Source organism: Sesamum indicum, linkage group LG11 (genome assembly GCF_000512975.1).
Source record: "Sesamum indicum cultivar Zhongzhi No. 13 linkage group LG11, S_indicum_v1.0, whole genome shotgun sequence".
Taxonomy (NCBI): Eukaryota; Viridiplantae; Streptophyta; class Magnoliopsida; order Lamiales; family Pedaliaceae; genus Sesamum; species Sesamum indicum.
In genome coordinates, this window is record NC_026155.1 from 11603344 (window position 1) to 11618364 (window position 15021).

General features: G+C 36.1%; 4 protein-coding genes across 7 annotated transcripts in view; 3 read left to right on the forward strand and 1 right to left on the reverse strand.

The window, feature by feature from the left end:
- The window catches only part of LOC105174065 (uncharacterized protein At5g03900, chloroplastic), a gene marked incomplete in the record, with an annotated part of 5607 nt that extends 523 nt beyond the window's left edge, over positions 1–5084 (forward strand). Inside the window, 13 exon segments of the mRNA XM_011096030.2 lie at positions 1–299; positions 406–513; positions 592–692; positions 824–898; positions 1993–2065; positions 2152–2217; positions 2566–2652; positions 3093–3158; positions 3314–3468; positions 3546–3632; positions 3715–3778; positions 4387–4530; positions 4697–5084. Of these exon segments, the coding sequence (XP_011094332.1) occupies positions 1–299; positions 406–513; positions 592–692; positions 824–898; positions 1993–2065; positions 2152–2217; positions 2566–2652; positions 3093–3158; positions 3314–3468; positions 3546–3632; positions 3715–3778; positions 4387–4530; positions 4697–4840 (1469 nt within the window).
- Positions 9260–9955, forward strand: LOC105174067 (2S albumin). Its single transcript, XM_011096034.2, has one exon. The coding sequence runs from the start codon at positions 9337–9339 to the stop codon at positions 9796–9798; it is 462 nt and encodes a 153-aa protein (XP_011094336.1). The 5' UTR covers positions 9260–9336; the 3' UTR covers positions 9799–9955.
- LOC105174066 (glucosamine 6-phosphate N-acetyltransferase) lies at positions 9865–11327 on the reverse strand. 4 transcript variants are annotated; one of them, XM_020697983.1, is made up of 4 exons: positions 11198–11327; positions 10248–10839; positions 10081–10087; positions 9872–9980 (listed from the first exon to the last, which is right to left on the reverse strand). In XM_020697983.1, the coding sequence occupies exon 2, from the start codon at positions 10784–10786 to the stop codon at positions 10313–10315; it is 474 nt and encodes a 157-aa protein (XP_020553642.1). In that variant the 5' UTR covers positions 10787–10839; positions 11198–11327; the 3' UTR covers positions 9872–9980; positions 10081–10087; positions 10248–10312. The 4 variants fall into 4 exon arrangements, with proteins under 4 accessions (XP_020553641.1, XP_020553640.1, XP_020553643.1 ...); XM_020697982.1 differs by lacking the exon at positions 10081–10087 and having other exon boundaries at positions 9865–9980; XM_020697981.1 differs by having other exon boundaries at positions 9865–9980; positions 10081–10839.
- LOC105174068 (iron-sulfur assembly protein IscA-like 2, mitochondrial) lies at positions 11998–14691 on the forward strand. The gene is made up of 4 exons (XM_011096035.2): positions 11998–12344; positions 12902–13026; positions 13147–13255; positions 14335–14691. Exons 1-4 carry the CDS (start codon positions 12168–12170, stop codon positions 14395–14397), a joined length of 474 nt encoding a protein of 157 aa, XP_011094337.1. The 5' UTR covers positions 11998–12167; the 3' UTR covers positions 14398–14691.

Consider the following 15021-nt stretch of genomic DNA (forward strand, 5'->3'; position numbering starts at 1 on the left):
CCGTGATTCTTGCTCAACCCCCAAGATTGTGGTGCGGCAGAACCTCCATCTCCGTAATTAGGGCGAGCAGCAGCAGCGGCAGTAGTGTTTATGGCAGCATGTCGATGGCAATTAGCCCCGGCGGCAGTGTGGAGAGTGATAAATTGCCGTCCGGCGTGCGGAACCGAGCCATGGATGCCATTGATTCCAGCGGACCGAGGGTTACCGTTGGGGACGTGGCGAGCAAAGCCGGGCTCAAGTTGAATGAAGCTCAAAAAGCTCTACAGGCTCTGGCTGCCGACACCAATGGTTTCTTAGAGGTCATTTCTCATGCATTGGAGCTGTAATTTGCGAATGTGATGATTGTTTATTCGTAATGTGGAACATGCTGTTGAATAGTTATGATTTGATGCTGTTCCTTAATAGGTGTCCGATGAAGGTGATGTTTTATATGTTTTTCCGAAGGATTATCGATCAAAGCTTGCGGCAAAATCATTTAGGATCAGAGCTGAACCTTTGTTGGAAAAGGGGAAGGTATAGGCCTTTTCCTTTTGTATTAAATTCTGGTTCTCGATGACTATATTTTGATTGGAATGGAGTTTTTGGTGACAGATGGCAGCTGAGTATTTAGTGAGGGTTTCCTTTGGCACGGCACTGATTGCATCCATTGTTCTTGTATGTACCACAATTATTGCTATAGCCTGGAGTTGTCGGTACGGGATCTAATCTTTCCATGTCCATAACTGAGTTTTAAAAAACTTAACTACTCATAATGCAATCTTTATAGCATAACCTTTTTCTTTTCTTAATAATTTTAATGTTTTCTGTTCATGGTTTCTAACAGTGAGTCAGACGACCGTGGCAGACGCGGAAGATCATACGACTCTGGTTTCACCTTTTACTTAAGTGATTTGTTCTGGTAATGTCTAACTTACTATTTATCCAATATATAGAGTAAAAAGAGGGTCTAAGTGAAACCATTCATGTGAATTTCTAAGAAGCTGCATTTTAATGCTTGGACTATTTGCTAGGTATTGCTAATATTTGCTCCACACTAGTAAGCTTTACATATCTTGTGAGAATATCAGAACTTAAATTCTGGGTTTTTAGTTGCATAACAAACAACTTATTTTATTTTTTCACATAATCTATTTACTGCAAAAGATACATAAAGGGATTAACTGTTCATCATGCTACCGTGTTAAACTAACATGCTATATGCCACATGGCATGTTCTTTAACTTCTTGGAAAATTTGTGGAAGTGCTTTGAACTCTTTGTGTGCTTTCAGGAATCTGTATATTGTCTTAGTATACCTTTTGCTATGTTCTTGACGCAGACCAAACACAAAAAGCGACCAGTTTGTAACTAATTTTCATCTGCCATATTTCACAATAAGGTTTCATTTGGAGGAAGAATGGCTCGAAAATTGGGGCAGGGGAAAGTGTTGTTGGACATTAGTGAACCTTCAACCATAGTTTGTACTTTGTACGAAGTTAAAGGGTGGATGGGGAGGAGGGAGAGCACAATGACCACTCCTAACACATGAGTAGTTTTAGCGCCAGAGTTGGATGAACTCAAAAAACCAAGAAGACCCCATTCATTTTGGCATAGCTTAATTAGTTAGTTTTCTATGTACATGTCAGGGGTTGTAATTTTTATGTTATCGTTTCCTTTGCTTTTATTATGATATTGAACCATGCAGAACACAATGAAAGGTTTGCAATCTCCCTCTTTCAGAGACAATTAAAGCTTCCTTTCCCCTCGAACAACAAATAGGCCTTGAGAGTTGAAAGTTCGTAATTGCTGAGGATGGTTACTCTCAATCTCATAATTGGAAAAGGGTTACTTATCAGCCAGATTAGCCCTCTTACTCATTAGCTTCTGTCCTACATAACTTCTCTGACTACGTTGTAGAAGATAAATGCCAGCATAATTTGTGTGACTTTTGTCTGATGTACTGAAGTTCGGGAGGAATCTTCCTTCATTTTACATATCTAATTCGTTTATCCAGGTACTGGGATCTATATTATTACAGGAGAAGAAGAGTAAGAGAAGGTGATGGTGGGATGAACTTCTTTGAGTCTGTAAGAAACACTTTCTGACTATGTTTTCTCTAGTTGTAGTTTCTTCTACTAACTGAAGATAAACAAATGCTATTCCTACTTTTCAGGTTTTTTCCTTTGTATTTGGGGATGGTGATCCCAACCAAGGGATTGAAGAAGAGAGATGGAAGTTGGTAATATATGAGCATTGATTTCAGTGGTCCGTTACTTCAATGTTTTTATTATGTACTGTTTAATTTCATAATCCATTTTGTTGTCATCAATTTTCTTTCACAATTTATTTAGATTTTGCACACACTGCACAAACCCAAAAATATGCTGGGGCCAAGTCGAGCTAAACTGATGCTGTTCGGACTCTAATATATGAAATTTGACTGGTCTTGGTACTTAATGCTGCATCCTTCACTTTCTTTTCTAATCTGTTTTATATACATGAAAACAGCTAAAATGGTCTGCCTATCTGTTACAATCAACAGTTAATTTCGTGTTGATAACTTGTTTTGCCCCTATTCTTTCTGCAGATTGGAGAATACATAACTTCAAATGGCGGTGTTGTCACAGCCGAAGAACTTGCTCCATTTCTTGATCTGGAGACTACTGAAGACATGGTATAACCAAACTTGGCTTGGCGTTCACTATTCAATTTGGCTCATTCATCAAGAAATCAGCTTGACTTTCTTGCTTTCCAGGTTTCAGTTGATTATGTTGAGTTTTGAGAGAATTAACAAAGACAGTGAATCCCATTTGGTTTGGAATTTATTGATGGAAATATTTAACTTAGAACTAGTATGATCGGTTTCTGTTATGTAATTGGACATGCTTTTGTTTGCTAAAACATTTTAACAATTGATTCCATCTGCTTATGTCCAAACTCCTATATCTATAGGAGCAGAGTTTGAGCGCATGCTAGTCTTGTCTCTTGAGTGTATGTATATATTGTTGGTTATGCATATTTTTCTGCGTGTATTCATGCATAATTACCTTCATATCTGTTTCTGTTGACATCTTGCTTTTTTGCTATTTATTATGCTACTTTCAACTACTCCAGGATGATGACTCATACATACTACCGGTGCTTCTTCGATTTGATGGCCAGGCGGAAGTAGATGATGAGGTTCGTTCTCTTCACTTGGTGTTTCTTAGAGTTTATGTTGCCTTTTCGGTATATGAATACTTTATGGTGGATGTACTTCTAAGTCCCTTAATTGTATAGTAGTATAAAGTGTGAGCACACATAAATCAATATCTCCTCATTTTTTGATTAAATAGAAGGACCTGCAGGGGAATATTTTATACCGTTTTCCATCACTACAACGCACTGCTGCTCCACAGAGGAATGGGCGGAAGAAATACATTGGGAAAAGATGGACCGATTGGGTTGGAGATGTTGATAAGTTTTTTAAGGAAAAAACATGGCGATTCAGGTACTCTTTGTTCTTAGTCTTTTAATTTGATAATTCATGTATTTCTGTTGTTTGATATGAGATATTTTCTTATGCAGCAAAACCAGTTTTTCAGAGAGAGCAATGGTGGTTGGGTTAGGTGGCTTTAATCTATTTGGGGTTATACTTCTTGGTACCATGCTGAAGTATGATTCTGCTTGCATTTGTTTTGGTTTAGAGGTTATTCCACTAACTCACTTATCCCATTGTTTGAATTTTGTCTTGAAGGGATACAACCGTTAGCTCGAGTGGACTCATAACATTTGTACCAGACATATTTTCCTTACTTCAGGTATGCAACAACTAATGCCTCTTCTTTGATTGTATTGTTCTATGTGACGTAAACTAGAGCTAGCTGTGACTCAAAACTATAATCGTTCTTGTCACACTGCTTTAAAAAGAAAAGGCAACTTTACAAAGACCATCTCAAGGTAGAGAAGTTCCTTGGTGATTGCTTTATACCACAGAAGCAAGTCATTTTTTCATTTGATCTCTCTGTTTAACCGATATGCTTGCTTATCTACAAATCAGGGTATTATTTGGATTTTCTCATTTTTCATATTTTAGCTACCAGCCACACAGCAAAAGTTGATGAACAATCTATTCCCTTAATTGGATAAGATAGACTATTGGTAACCATCATTTTGTTTTCTGATGCTTTGCACATTCCAGCTTTTGAAGCTATACAGTTTTAGTTCATCCTTCAGCATTTGAAGTCGTATAGCGGTCGCTCTTATTCCTGTTATTAGTAACAATGATTTAAATGGCATGTTACTGTTTTACTCTCTAGAAGCAATGGTGCCATTTTAGATATATACTTGCTACTGGATGCTTTGTCTTGTTGCTGCTGAAATAATCCAATGTTGTTTTACTTCTCTAAGTTCACCATTAACCTTGCAGATCTATGCTGGCTCTTTCTTTGCAATTCCATTGATTCGGTGGTTTTTCATTCAAATCAAAAATGCTAAAATTGTCAAAAGGAACAGAGCGAGGGAACAGCGTGCCAAGGCACTTGAATCACCAGATCTCTCTTTGAGGCGAAAGGTAAACAGTAAACGCCCTATTGATAATTTGATACTTCACAGCCATGATCAGTCCAATCGTCTTTAGTTCCATTTCCAACTCATCATCAAACTGATTCGAAGTTCTTTTGTGCATGAAAGAAGTACTATGATTTTGCGATGTGACCTCTTTTATCTAATACTTTCAGTTCTTAAGTGCTCGGTACATGGCTCAGAAGACATTCATTGGGAGTGAGAGAATTGTCTATAGTACTGAGAGGGATTTGTTCGAGCAGGATTATGAGACACGAGAATGGGATCGAAGATTCAAAGAGCTTGAAAAGTCTGAGTGAATAAAGCACACAGGTTTGACGTGTTGCCTTTCACAGAGATATATGTATTAGATGCAGGTAAGGTCCGTTAGTAATATTGCACATGAGTATTTTTTCAAATGATGCAAAAGCGTCGAGAAACAGACTTTTTATTATTATACATTCTCGTTTGTTATTCAAATTGAACGTCGCAATAGGTCTGATCACTTCATTGTTCCTCTTTTAAGATAGCCTTATACACCAATGATCAATCTGCAGGTTTTAAGGGAACGGACATTTCCAACATTTTGATTTGCTGGGCAGTCTTCAGCTCCAAATTTATGTATTTTTACACATAATTTCTTATATAACGAAGTGAAAAAATTACTCTAAACCTCATAAAATAAATTATTATACCTAAAATACGCACTAAAATAAGTTAAATTTAATAAAAAATTTATTCTCTTACATATAAAAATAATAATATATTATTGATTTTTTATAAAAATAGATTAGCCCAAAAAAGTTAAGCAAAAAAAGAAAAAGAGATTGCCAAAGTCCAAAAGAATGCAAGACCTAATGTGTCCCTCTTCAATTCAGGGTTGGGCCCAGTGGCTCTAAGAATTTCAATCTGGGTAGAGCACTTAGGAAATCTGACAAGAAGTGTCTCGAAAAATAAATTGGTTAAAAGAAGTTCAATATGTTTAAATTCAAAATGGTGCAAATCCAAGAAAGTCTCACACGCCCAGTTAAAGTCAATCTATATCAATTGACTGGGTGACATCCACGTAGGATCTCAAGAGGCTAATCTCACAGAGTCAAATAAAGACCAGTAGCCCCTTCGGGTACACATGAGCTTTTAGTCAGAAGTAACCAATAAATCCTAAAAGGTTGGGCTCCAATTGGAAGAAACACTCGCCTCAATCACCTCACCGAAAATTTGGGAAGGCATCCTTAATCTTAAAATATACCTTCATCCACAACAAACTCCAAATCACCATCCAAAAATCACGGGTCTTCAACTGCTAGGAAATGACCCTCCTTTGAATTCGGGGATCCTCCAACTGTTGGGGAGGCTCCACCAAATCATAAGAGGTACAACATTATCCAACCATTTTGAATCATGTTTCACCAAATTTATGAAAATCCTCCACCAAATCAGGGCTTCAATTTTCTCTAACCGACTTATAATTGCTTATAAATAGAAAGCCTCCCAAGGGGAAGACACATTTTACCTTTATACTACAACTTTCATTTTCATACTTCAACATTAGCTAAAAGGAACACTTTAATTTCATAATTAAAATTTTACTTATATACAAAAAACAACAAATAACATTGCTTATTTATATTCTTTTATTTTCTAACATTTTGATCACTACTTTTTCCTCTAAGTGGACTCAAGCGTCATTTTTTTGCTCATATCACATACATTTAAGACTTATTTTTCTAAAAATTAAATAATACATATACAAATGTCTAAATAATTGAATATTTATTAATAACATTATTTTTATGTTCACACAATTATGATGATATTAATTGTTTTTAGAAAAAGTTATTCACAATATTCAAAATATTTTGGAACTGTAGGCGAAAATGGGAAGTCCAGTGGTGTCTCGAGCAGTTGAGCCCAAATTTGGTCTATTGAGTCTCACGATGCACAAATACCTCGAAGAAGACTGCCCACAATTTTGAAAAATTTGTTCATAACCAACTGATGGTTATTAACGAAGAAAAGAATTTTACAACGATGATGCTTATTCAAAAAGCAAAGCAATGTTCAAAAAATGTTGTACATGCTTTCTGAAAAGCCTCAACGACCTCTTTAAATTAGGCTTACTCACATGGAATGAATATAAGAAAAACATTTTTCTTGATGATATTGTAAGTACACCCTATTCTAATACAATTCAAAGTAAAAGTTGAAATATTTAAGATTCAAAAAATGATTTGAATTCGAAATTGCAGTGCTTGGCAAAAGGTCGTTTCAACTTTCAAATAAGCAGTTCTTATTTAGAAGCATTTCTTCCAAGTAGCAAAACTCGCATGAATCTGCATCTACATTTTCTGTTTCTGGAAAATAAAATCACTGAATTCAAGGCCTGAAATCATAAAATGATTTAAGAAAAATGAAACTAATAAGAAGATATCCATATGCATGCCGGCATTAACACTCTGTTCGGTGAAAGGAATTGGGGAAGAAGGAAAAAGAATATAATTCATTGGTGAAGAAAATAATGAGGAAACAAGTTCCACGTGGAAAAGAAAATAAAAAGAATATCCGCGAAACTTTAAATTTACGGCTGAAGAAAACCTGAGATCAGAAATCTCGTGTGGAAAGTGCCGCTCATCGCACCACCGGAATTATTTCCCGGCCGATGCTGCGTCTGCACATAGCTGAGATTATCATCATTCCATAGCTTTCATCATCAACGGAAAGAAATATTGAAAAAGAATCGACTTTGGTGAAAAAACAACAGACGATGTGAAGCAATAATACATATGACTATAAATCAAAATTCACATATGACGGACAGTTCTACAGAACAAAAAGGAATATGTAGCCTTGAAGGCAAGTCGTAGAAAAGGCGATGTTAATGCCAGAGTTCCACTCTGCCGTTCTTGACGGCATAATCGAAGATTGAAAGGGCTTTTATAATAATGTTGGCCGTTGCCCTAATTCCCAAATGGGCGCCCGCACCGCTGTTTGGATTCAGAATCCCAATGGGAACTTCTTTTTCTTTTTCCCCTCTATTTTTTGTAGTTCTCTCATTTGAGAAGAAAATGATAAGTTACATCCCATAAGTTAATATTTTTTTATGATTTTAGTGTCCTTGTATTTTAATTCACCACATTGCATTTTATAATTTTGAAAACTTTTATTTTAGTTCAAAATCTTTAATATCGTTAAGTTTTTTATAAAAACGACTCGTGTATGAAATGCTCTTCCTTAAGTTTTGAGGGGAATGAAAGTTGTTTTTGCTAGAAATTAAATAAAACTAAGACTTGATATTGAAATTATAATTTTCTTGAAGTTATGGCGAGTTAAAAAATAATAAAATCAAAATGATGAAGATGTTAACTTATGGGATGTAAATGCAATTCTTCCATATTAATGCAAACCGCAAAATATTGCACAAATCTCTGTGTCCGTTTACCTATAATGTGTTGAAAATTTATAATATTATATTTATTTTATTAAATTCGTAATCAAACAAATTTGTTATAATCAATGACTCGTTCCAAACACAATCACTCTGTTAGATATATTTTGAAACCTAGAAAAGTATATTTTTCTTTATAATAAATATTATAGATAATAAACTATAAGTTTCAGAATGATGCTAGTATAGAGGTGATTACCAAATCTGAATATGAAGATAGAACTATATTTGCAACATAATTTTGATAGTATAAAATTATATTCATGACAAAGTCTTAGGAGTTTCATTTATTTGATTTTGGGAGTTCAATTACAAATAACAAGTGAGGAGGGGTGTGATGAATGGATCAAATTTGGGTTGTTGTTGGGCTCCATCCACTTGAAACCCTGTCATCCATTCTATGACCTTTTGAAGTGATTGTAGTTGTTGTGCTTTAGTAGGCACTTATCACATGCCATTGAGTTCAAAAAGAGAAAAATTGCGTCACATGTTGTCCATGTCTACAATGCTTTTATAAGCTAAATTGAATGGGTTGATAAACAAGTTAAAATTTAGAGAAGACAAAAGAAATAGACAAGTGTTGTAAAGGATTCGAGAGTCGACTAGAAATTAATAGATTTTTCCTTTCGTTTTATAGGGGATTGAATTTTGTATTGTATATTACTTTTATGTGTATAATTTGTCTTTGAAATAAATTAGGTAATGTAATATTTGTAGTTATGTTAAATGAAATAAAAGATATAATAATATTTAAAATAATTTTTTTGCTTATGTTGTTAATGATGCAACTTTATTCTTCTTTTTTTATAAGCACACACCCAATTCAAACCCAAGATCTTTGATATGCAGTTTTGAGCCCAAACTGTGGAACTGTCCTTGGAGCTAAAGATGCATCAAGGGAACTTAAACAAGAGTTAGAGGTATAATTGTTGAGTTGTAATATGCTAATAACTCATTATTTTAGTTTGTCTCCTCCATGGATAAGGATGTCTTTTATGACCAGCTCAATTTCTGTTAATTGGCCATTAAAGTTTCCTTTAGCACTAGTTCAGACACTTACGAGAAAGAGAAACATTTTGTGTTAGAGGAACAAATATTAATTAAACTAGATCCAAAAGAGAAGTTCTAAAAAATTCAAGTCCTCTGTTTTGGCAACATCTGCATGTAGACATCGATGTGGAAGCTCGAAAACGCCAGCCTCAGTCCCCTCAGCAAAACCCGTCCACCTATCTCTTCCATCAATCAACACGTAAAAGCCATGCACCCGCACAAAACCACTATAAATCCCCCTTCAAACCCCTCCACCATTCTCACACCACTGTAAACTCATCTACTCCTTTCCTACATATAAATCTCAGTTCAAGAACAACCATGGCGAAGAAGCTCGCACTCGCAGCAGTCCTCCTGGTGGCCATGGTAGCGTTGGCCAGCGCCACGACCTACACCACCACTGTGACCACCACAGCCATCGACGATGAAGCCAACCAGCAGAGCCAACAGTGCCGCCAGCAGCTGCAGGGCCGGCAGTTCAGGTCCTGCCAGAGGTACTTGTCGCAAGGACGCAGCCCATATGGTGGTGAAGAGGATGAAGTTCTGGAAATGAGCACTGGGAATCAGCAGTCCGAGCAGTCCCTGAGAGATTGCTGCCAGCAGCTGAGGAACGTGGACGAGAGGTGCCGCTGTGAGGCCATTAGGCAAGCAGTGAGGCAGCAGCAGCAGGAGGGTGGCTACCAGGAGGGCCAATCACAGCAGGTTTACCAGAGGGCTAGGGACCTTCCTCGCAGGTGCAACATGCGACCCCAGCAATGCCAATTCCGAGTTATCTTTGTGTAGAATCGCAATCAACCAAGCGTGGTTCCTCATGAGGTTGTGCGAGGAAATGTATAAATAAGGTTGTACGTGTGACTGTGTTTTTGTAATAAGTATCTATAAGTAGTCTGTGTGTACATCCTCGAAATAAAAATGAAGAACAGCCGTTCTTTGTTGTTTCCTTGTCCATCTTCTTCTGCTCGTTCCTGGTCGGTTATGGTCAAAACCAATAATACTGTCAACTAACAAATACTAGTCTTCAGTATATGGTAAATTTTCCCAAAATGATATGTAAATATATGAAACCTGGAAGCTGCAGAAGATTCACAGCAATAGGAAAGTTATTTCTTTTTCTGTGTGCACGAAAGATCCATAATATAACAATGTGTTGTAATAAAACCTGTACTGGGCTGAAAATTTAGATCCATACACGAAGTAGTCAAGATACAGTTAAACCAAGACTAGAACCTTACTTCTGATAATGGTTCACATCTCTTATTCAAAATGTGATCTTTCAGAAGAGCAAGAACGTTGTTGATCAAACAAAATACTTCACCATCTGAATCTCCTTCTGCTTGAAACCACATCTCTCATAAAAGGGTCTGTTCTCAACACTGCAATCAAGAATCACCTTGTAACACCCCATCGCTCGAGCATGTTCAGAGAGGAACCCCACAACTTTCTTTCCTAATTGCTTACCTCGAACACTGGAATCCACCACCACATCTTCAATATGACCAACTTTCCCACAATTCCTTATGAATTTCTTCTCGATAAACACACTCCCAGTGGCAACAATCTTCCCAGAATTATTGTCCTCTATCACGCATATGACGTGGTCATCTCCGCATTTAGCGAGCTCCTCAAATCGTTCTCTGAAAGCCTCGTCGGAGATGGAGCCGCACACAGTCAACTGTTGCAGTAACTCGACGAAACCCTTGTTCTTGTCCGAGATCTCTAGCTTCCTAACTCGAAATATCTCTTCTTCTGTAGAGGAGTTTGCTGTTTGCATCTTTGATTTTGAATAAGATCTCAAGAATGGGAGCAGAGGTTCTGAAAATGAAACTTCGCGGAAAGAGAAACAATCTTAGACAGAGATTTCCAAAAAAAAAATCATTTTACAAAATCGTTCATTCCTCAATTAAGTACAACAAACCTACATATCATCAAGAAATAAACCCAAACAGCAACATATTAAATCACCAACGGCAGCATGCACTAACAAACAGATCAGAAGATGAAGGAGAAACACTAAGATTTACAATTGATCGAGAGCGGAACATGCGAAATGTTCCAGGCGGAGTAATCAAACAAATTATATCAAACAGATTATACAGAAAAAACAATAGAATCTAATTCTCAACAACTAAGTCTAATTCAAATGTATGTGTCTTGATGTGCAGAGAGAAAGAGAGGAACGTACCAATACGATGGCGTATTGGACCGGACAAGGATCACTGTCGTTAACGCCGGCGAATCGGTCTATGAGCTGACGGAGAATCTATGAACAAAACTAGTTTGAGCTTACTCTCACAGAAAATCCGGTGGCTTTGTACTGAATCGACAAAATTGGGCTTCTGAAATTTCTAGCCCAAATTGTTATACTTGGGCCCAATTAGGATAACTCAAATTGGTCCAATGGACATTTTTATTTGAGTAAATTGCGATCACCTTCTTATAGTTTAGCATAATTATAAAAATCTACTCATTATTTAAAAAATTATAAATATTTTTTTAATTTTTAATATCTGTATAACAATGAGTCTATTTTATTAATTTTTTTATTTAATTTTTATGGTGAACTATCCAAATATCTTCTTATATTATGATTATAATTTTATATACTTTTTAAAATTTTACAAACTATTTTTATAAATTAATATTATCTAAAGATTATCCACTTTTCCGTTCTCATTTTTTTTTCAAATGCTTTTTTTTAAAAAAAAATAGTAAGGGTAAAATAGTAATTTTTATATCATCGTTGAAGGACTATAAATTATTTTTCATTTGAGGGAGTATTTGTGACCTTTTTACAATGTGAAAGAATTTGTAATTATATCAAATTTCAGGAGATGGTAAATGTAATTTATATTTTTTATTTTTCTGAGGCCCAAATTATGGATATTTGGGCTTGACGGGCCGAAGTAGAGGATGAGATCAGCCCAATAGAGAGCCCGTACTATTATTAGAAGAATTCGAGTAATCGGGTCATGTGATCGCGTGTTCGGCAGGAGAAGCTCCAGCAATACCCAATCAATTCCTGGAAACAGCAGAAGAGAAGAACTCAAAACAGAAAACAATTTCTTCCAAATCACTATCGCATTTGATTCCTCTGATGCAGAAAAATCAATATAGCATGTTTTGAAGAAGAAGAAAAGGAGGAAGGAGAGAGAATGACGACGTCGTCGCGTTCGTTGATTCATCGGCTTGCGCCCTACTTCTCTGCCCGGCTTCGTCAGAACTCTAGGCTTCTCAGCTCATCCTCCGCTCTCCAAGAACCTCAGCCATCTTCGTCGGAATCTCCGTCATCATCTCCTGACGCCGTACGTATGACCGACAGCTGTGTTCGGGTACTATTCTCTGCTTTTTTAATTTATTTTTTTTATTTTGTTCGGATGGAGTTGAATCAAGTATATTGCTGTATTGTTTCTATAATTTTTTTTATTGGATACTAGTTTTGTTGTCGTGGAGATTTTGGCGCTTGATGATGTCGAGTATTGTAATTGACTCAACTTTGCGGGGAGCTGACATCCCTAAATGCAAATTGTGTGTAGTAGGAAAGGAGATGCTATGTGTTTCCCATTTCAGGTGATGCCCACTCCCGCACGTGCAGAAATGAGAAATTTCTCTCATTATTTACATTGGGAGTGAAGAAAGACAATTAGTTATCTGAATCTTTGCAACAATACTAAATCTTTGTTGGATTTAGAACAAAGGGATACGTAGGTAGGTTAAGTATTGCAGAAAGCATGATATTTTTTTATGCTCATATCTCCAAACATAAAGTATAATTGAAGATCTTTATGTGTTTGTGATTATAAGGTTGCATTATACTTCTATTATTTGATGAGTTTTGAATAATCGTTGTGCTAGATAAGAACTCAATGGTTTTCAACAATGTGTACAGAGAATGAAAGAGTTACAAGCTGAGGAAGCTAGTCAGAGGTTGCTGCGTTTGAGCATAGAAGCTGGTGGTTGCTCTGGGTTCCAATACAACTTTTCACTAGATAATAAGATAAATGCTGATGATAGGTGATTGGCTGTTCAAAAATTTTGGAATTCGCTTGGTTCTATTTTATTATTTAATATAATTTAGTTGTGATATTTGCTAGGTCCTAAAAGAAAATTCATTTGGTTGTGATATTTTTGTAGGATTTTTGAGCAAGATGGAGTTAAGTTGGTGGTCGATAATGTTTCCTTTGACTTCGTCAAAGGTGCTACTGTTGATTATGTCGAAGAGCTGATCCGCTCTGCTTTCCAGGTACATTCAGTATATCCTTTTTACATTAAGTTGGTAACATCTTATGTCTAATCACTGATTGCTATAGCCATCCATCCTTGGCCTGTTAAAGATCTAGGTATTATGTCTTTGGTTGACGGTGGAAATAACTGTTTTGTTGAGTTATTGTACTCATCTTACATTAGTAAAGATAATATTTGTGCTTATTACCTTTTGCTCGGATCAAATGGGTAATAGTTGAATTGCTTTTAGTAGTAGGTGCATTTTCTATTTATCTTGCTCTCTTTGGTTGTTCATATACAAGAACAAGTTTACTTCCAGAGATCAAAAGCAAAACTTATAATGTTTCTCATATTCCTTTCAAAGTTACTATTGACCCTGGAATTCTTGTAACCATTCCATCATTGGCAAGTTCAGCATTCAAGCACATACTTTCTTCTTGTCTGATGTGACAGTTACCATAATATGTTTTAAGTTTCGGAATCTTTCGCATATGTTCTATCTATCCTAGCATTTACAGTATAGTATGATCAAGAAGGTTAAATTTGTTCTCATAGAAAAGGACTGATCTCTATTGGTCAAGGCTATGTTCATATTGTTGCCTCTATCAGCATTCTTGGATCTGCCTGATTGCCAATTGGATGATGAGTATGTTTCTCTGTCAATAGACATCTTTAGGTGCTTAATTACTACCATTTTGTTAAACTTTCAGAGGCTGAAACATATGGCGTGTTGAACATCATATTAGTATGTTTGAAGCTTGTCCTAACTCCTATGCTTTTTTGGGACTTCACCAGATTTACACTTTAATAGGTTACTGTGGTAATAGCGTTCTTCACTATAGCTGTGCAAGTGTGTTAGAGCAATGCAAGAATTCCAAGTAGATTTGCACAATTATTTCAATTCATTTCTAGAATAAATCAGCACATTCTTTGTTGTCAGTATCCTGAATAACTGATAAGCATGGTTATGAGTAATGCTTTATCTAACTTTATCCGTAATCTATTGATGTTATGCAATATCTTGTGTTTGGCTATCAGTAGACAGTATTCCACCAGTCATATTCCATTTGAATCCTTAAGGAAGCTTTTTGCCTTCAGGTGTCCACAAACCCAAGTGCAGTGGGTGGCTGCAGCTGTAAAAGTTCCTTCATGGCGAAGTAGTAGTATACTCCCTCCAAATTTAGAGGCTGAATGTCTAGCACTAAGCTAGCTTCACCACTTGATTATTCTTGAAAACTGAAATTCGTCACTTTGTACTAATTCTTTGTTGTATATTTCAACAAAACAAGAGTTATTAGCCTGAATATGATTAGAGAATATAATTCCCACCTCACAATTTTGTGCACAGCAGGAAGTGAAATTGATACTGTTAAATATGAGGTTGCTCTGTATGAACACGGGATAAAGCCCTTCATTACTTTACTTATATGCCACTGGTATTCTTGCTGGTGAATAGATTTGCTATCCAGTTTTTAAGCGATTTATTTTCTTCCCGAAAGGAGTTGCCTTAGCGACACATCGAAAGTAAAAGAAGATACATAGCTTCTAGGGCGTGAGCATACAAGATTGAATTGAATAGGCACAAATCAACTTTGGTATTTGCGTGGCGTAAACCGATGTATCTGTCATAAATATAAACTTTTCTCTAGTATTCTCTGATAGTAAAGAAACACATCAGCTCCATCTCTCATTTTTTTCTCATAAAAAATGTGTGGATTATAAATCAAGACTATATATCAACATGGGCTGCGAAATATTCAGATTATTTATTTCTAATTAATATAT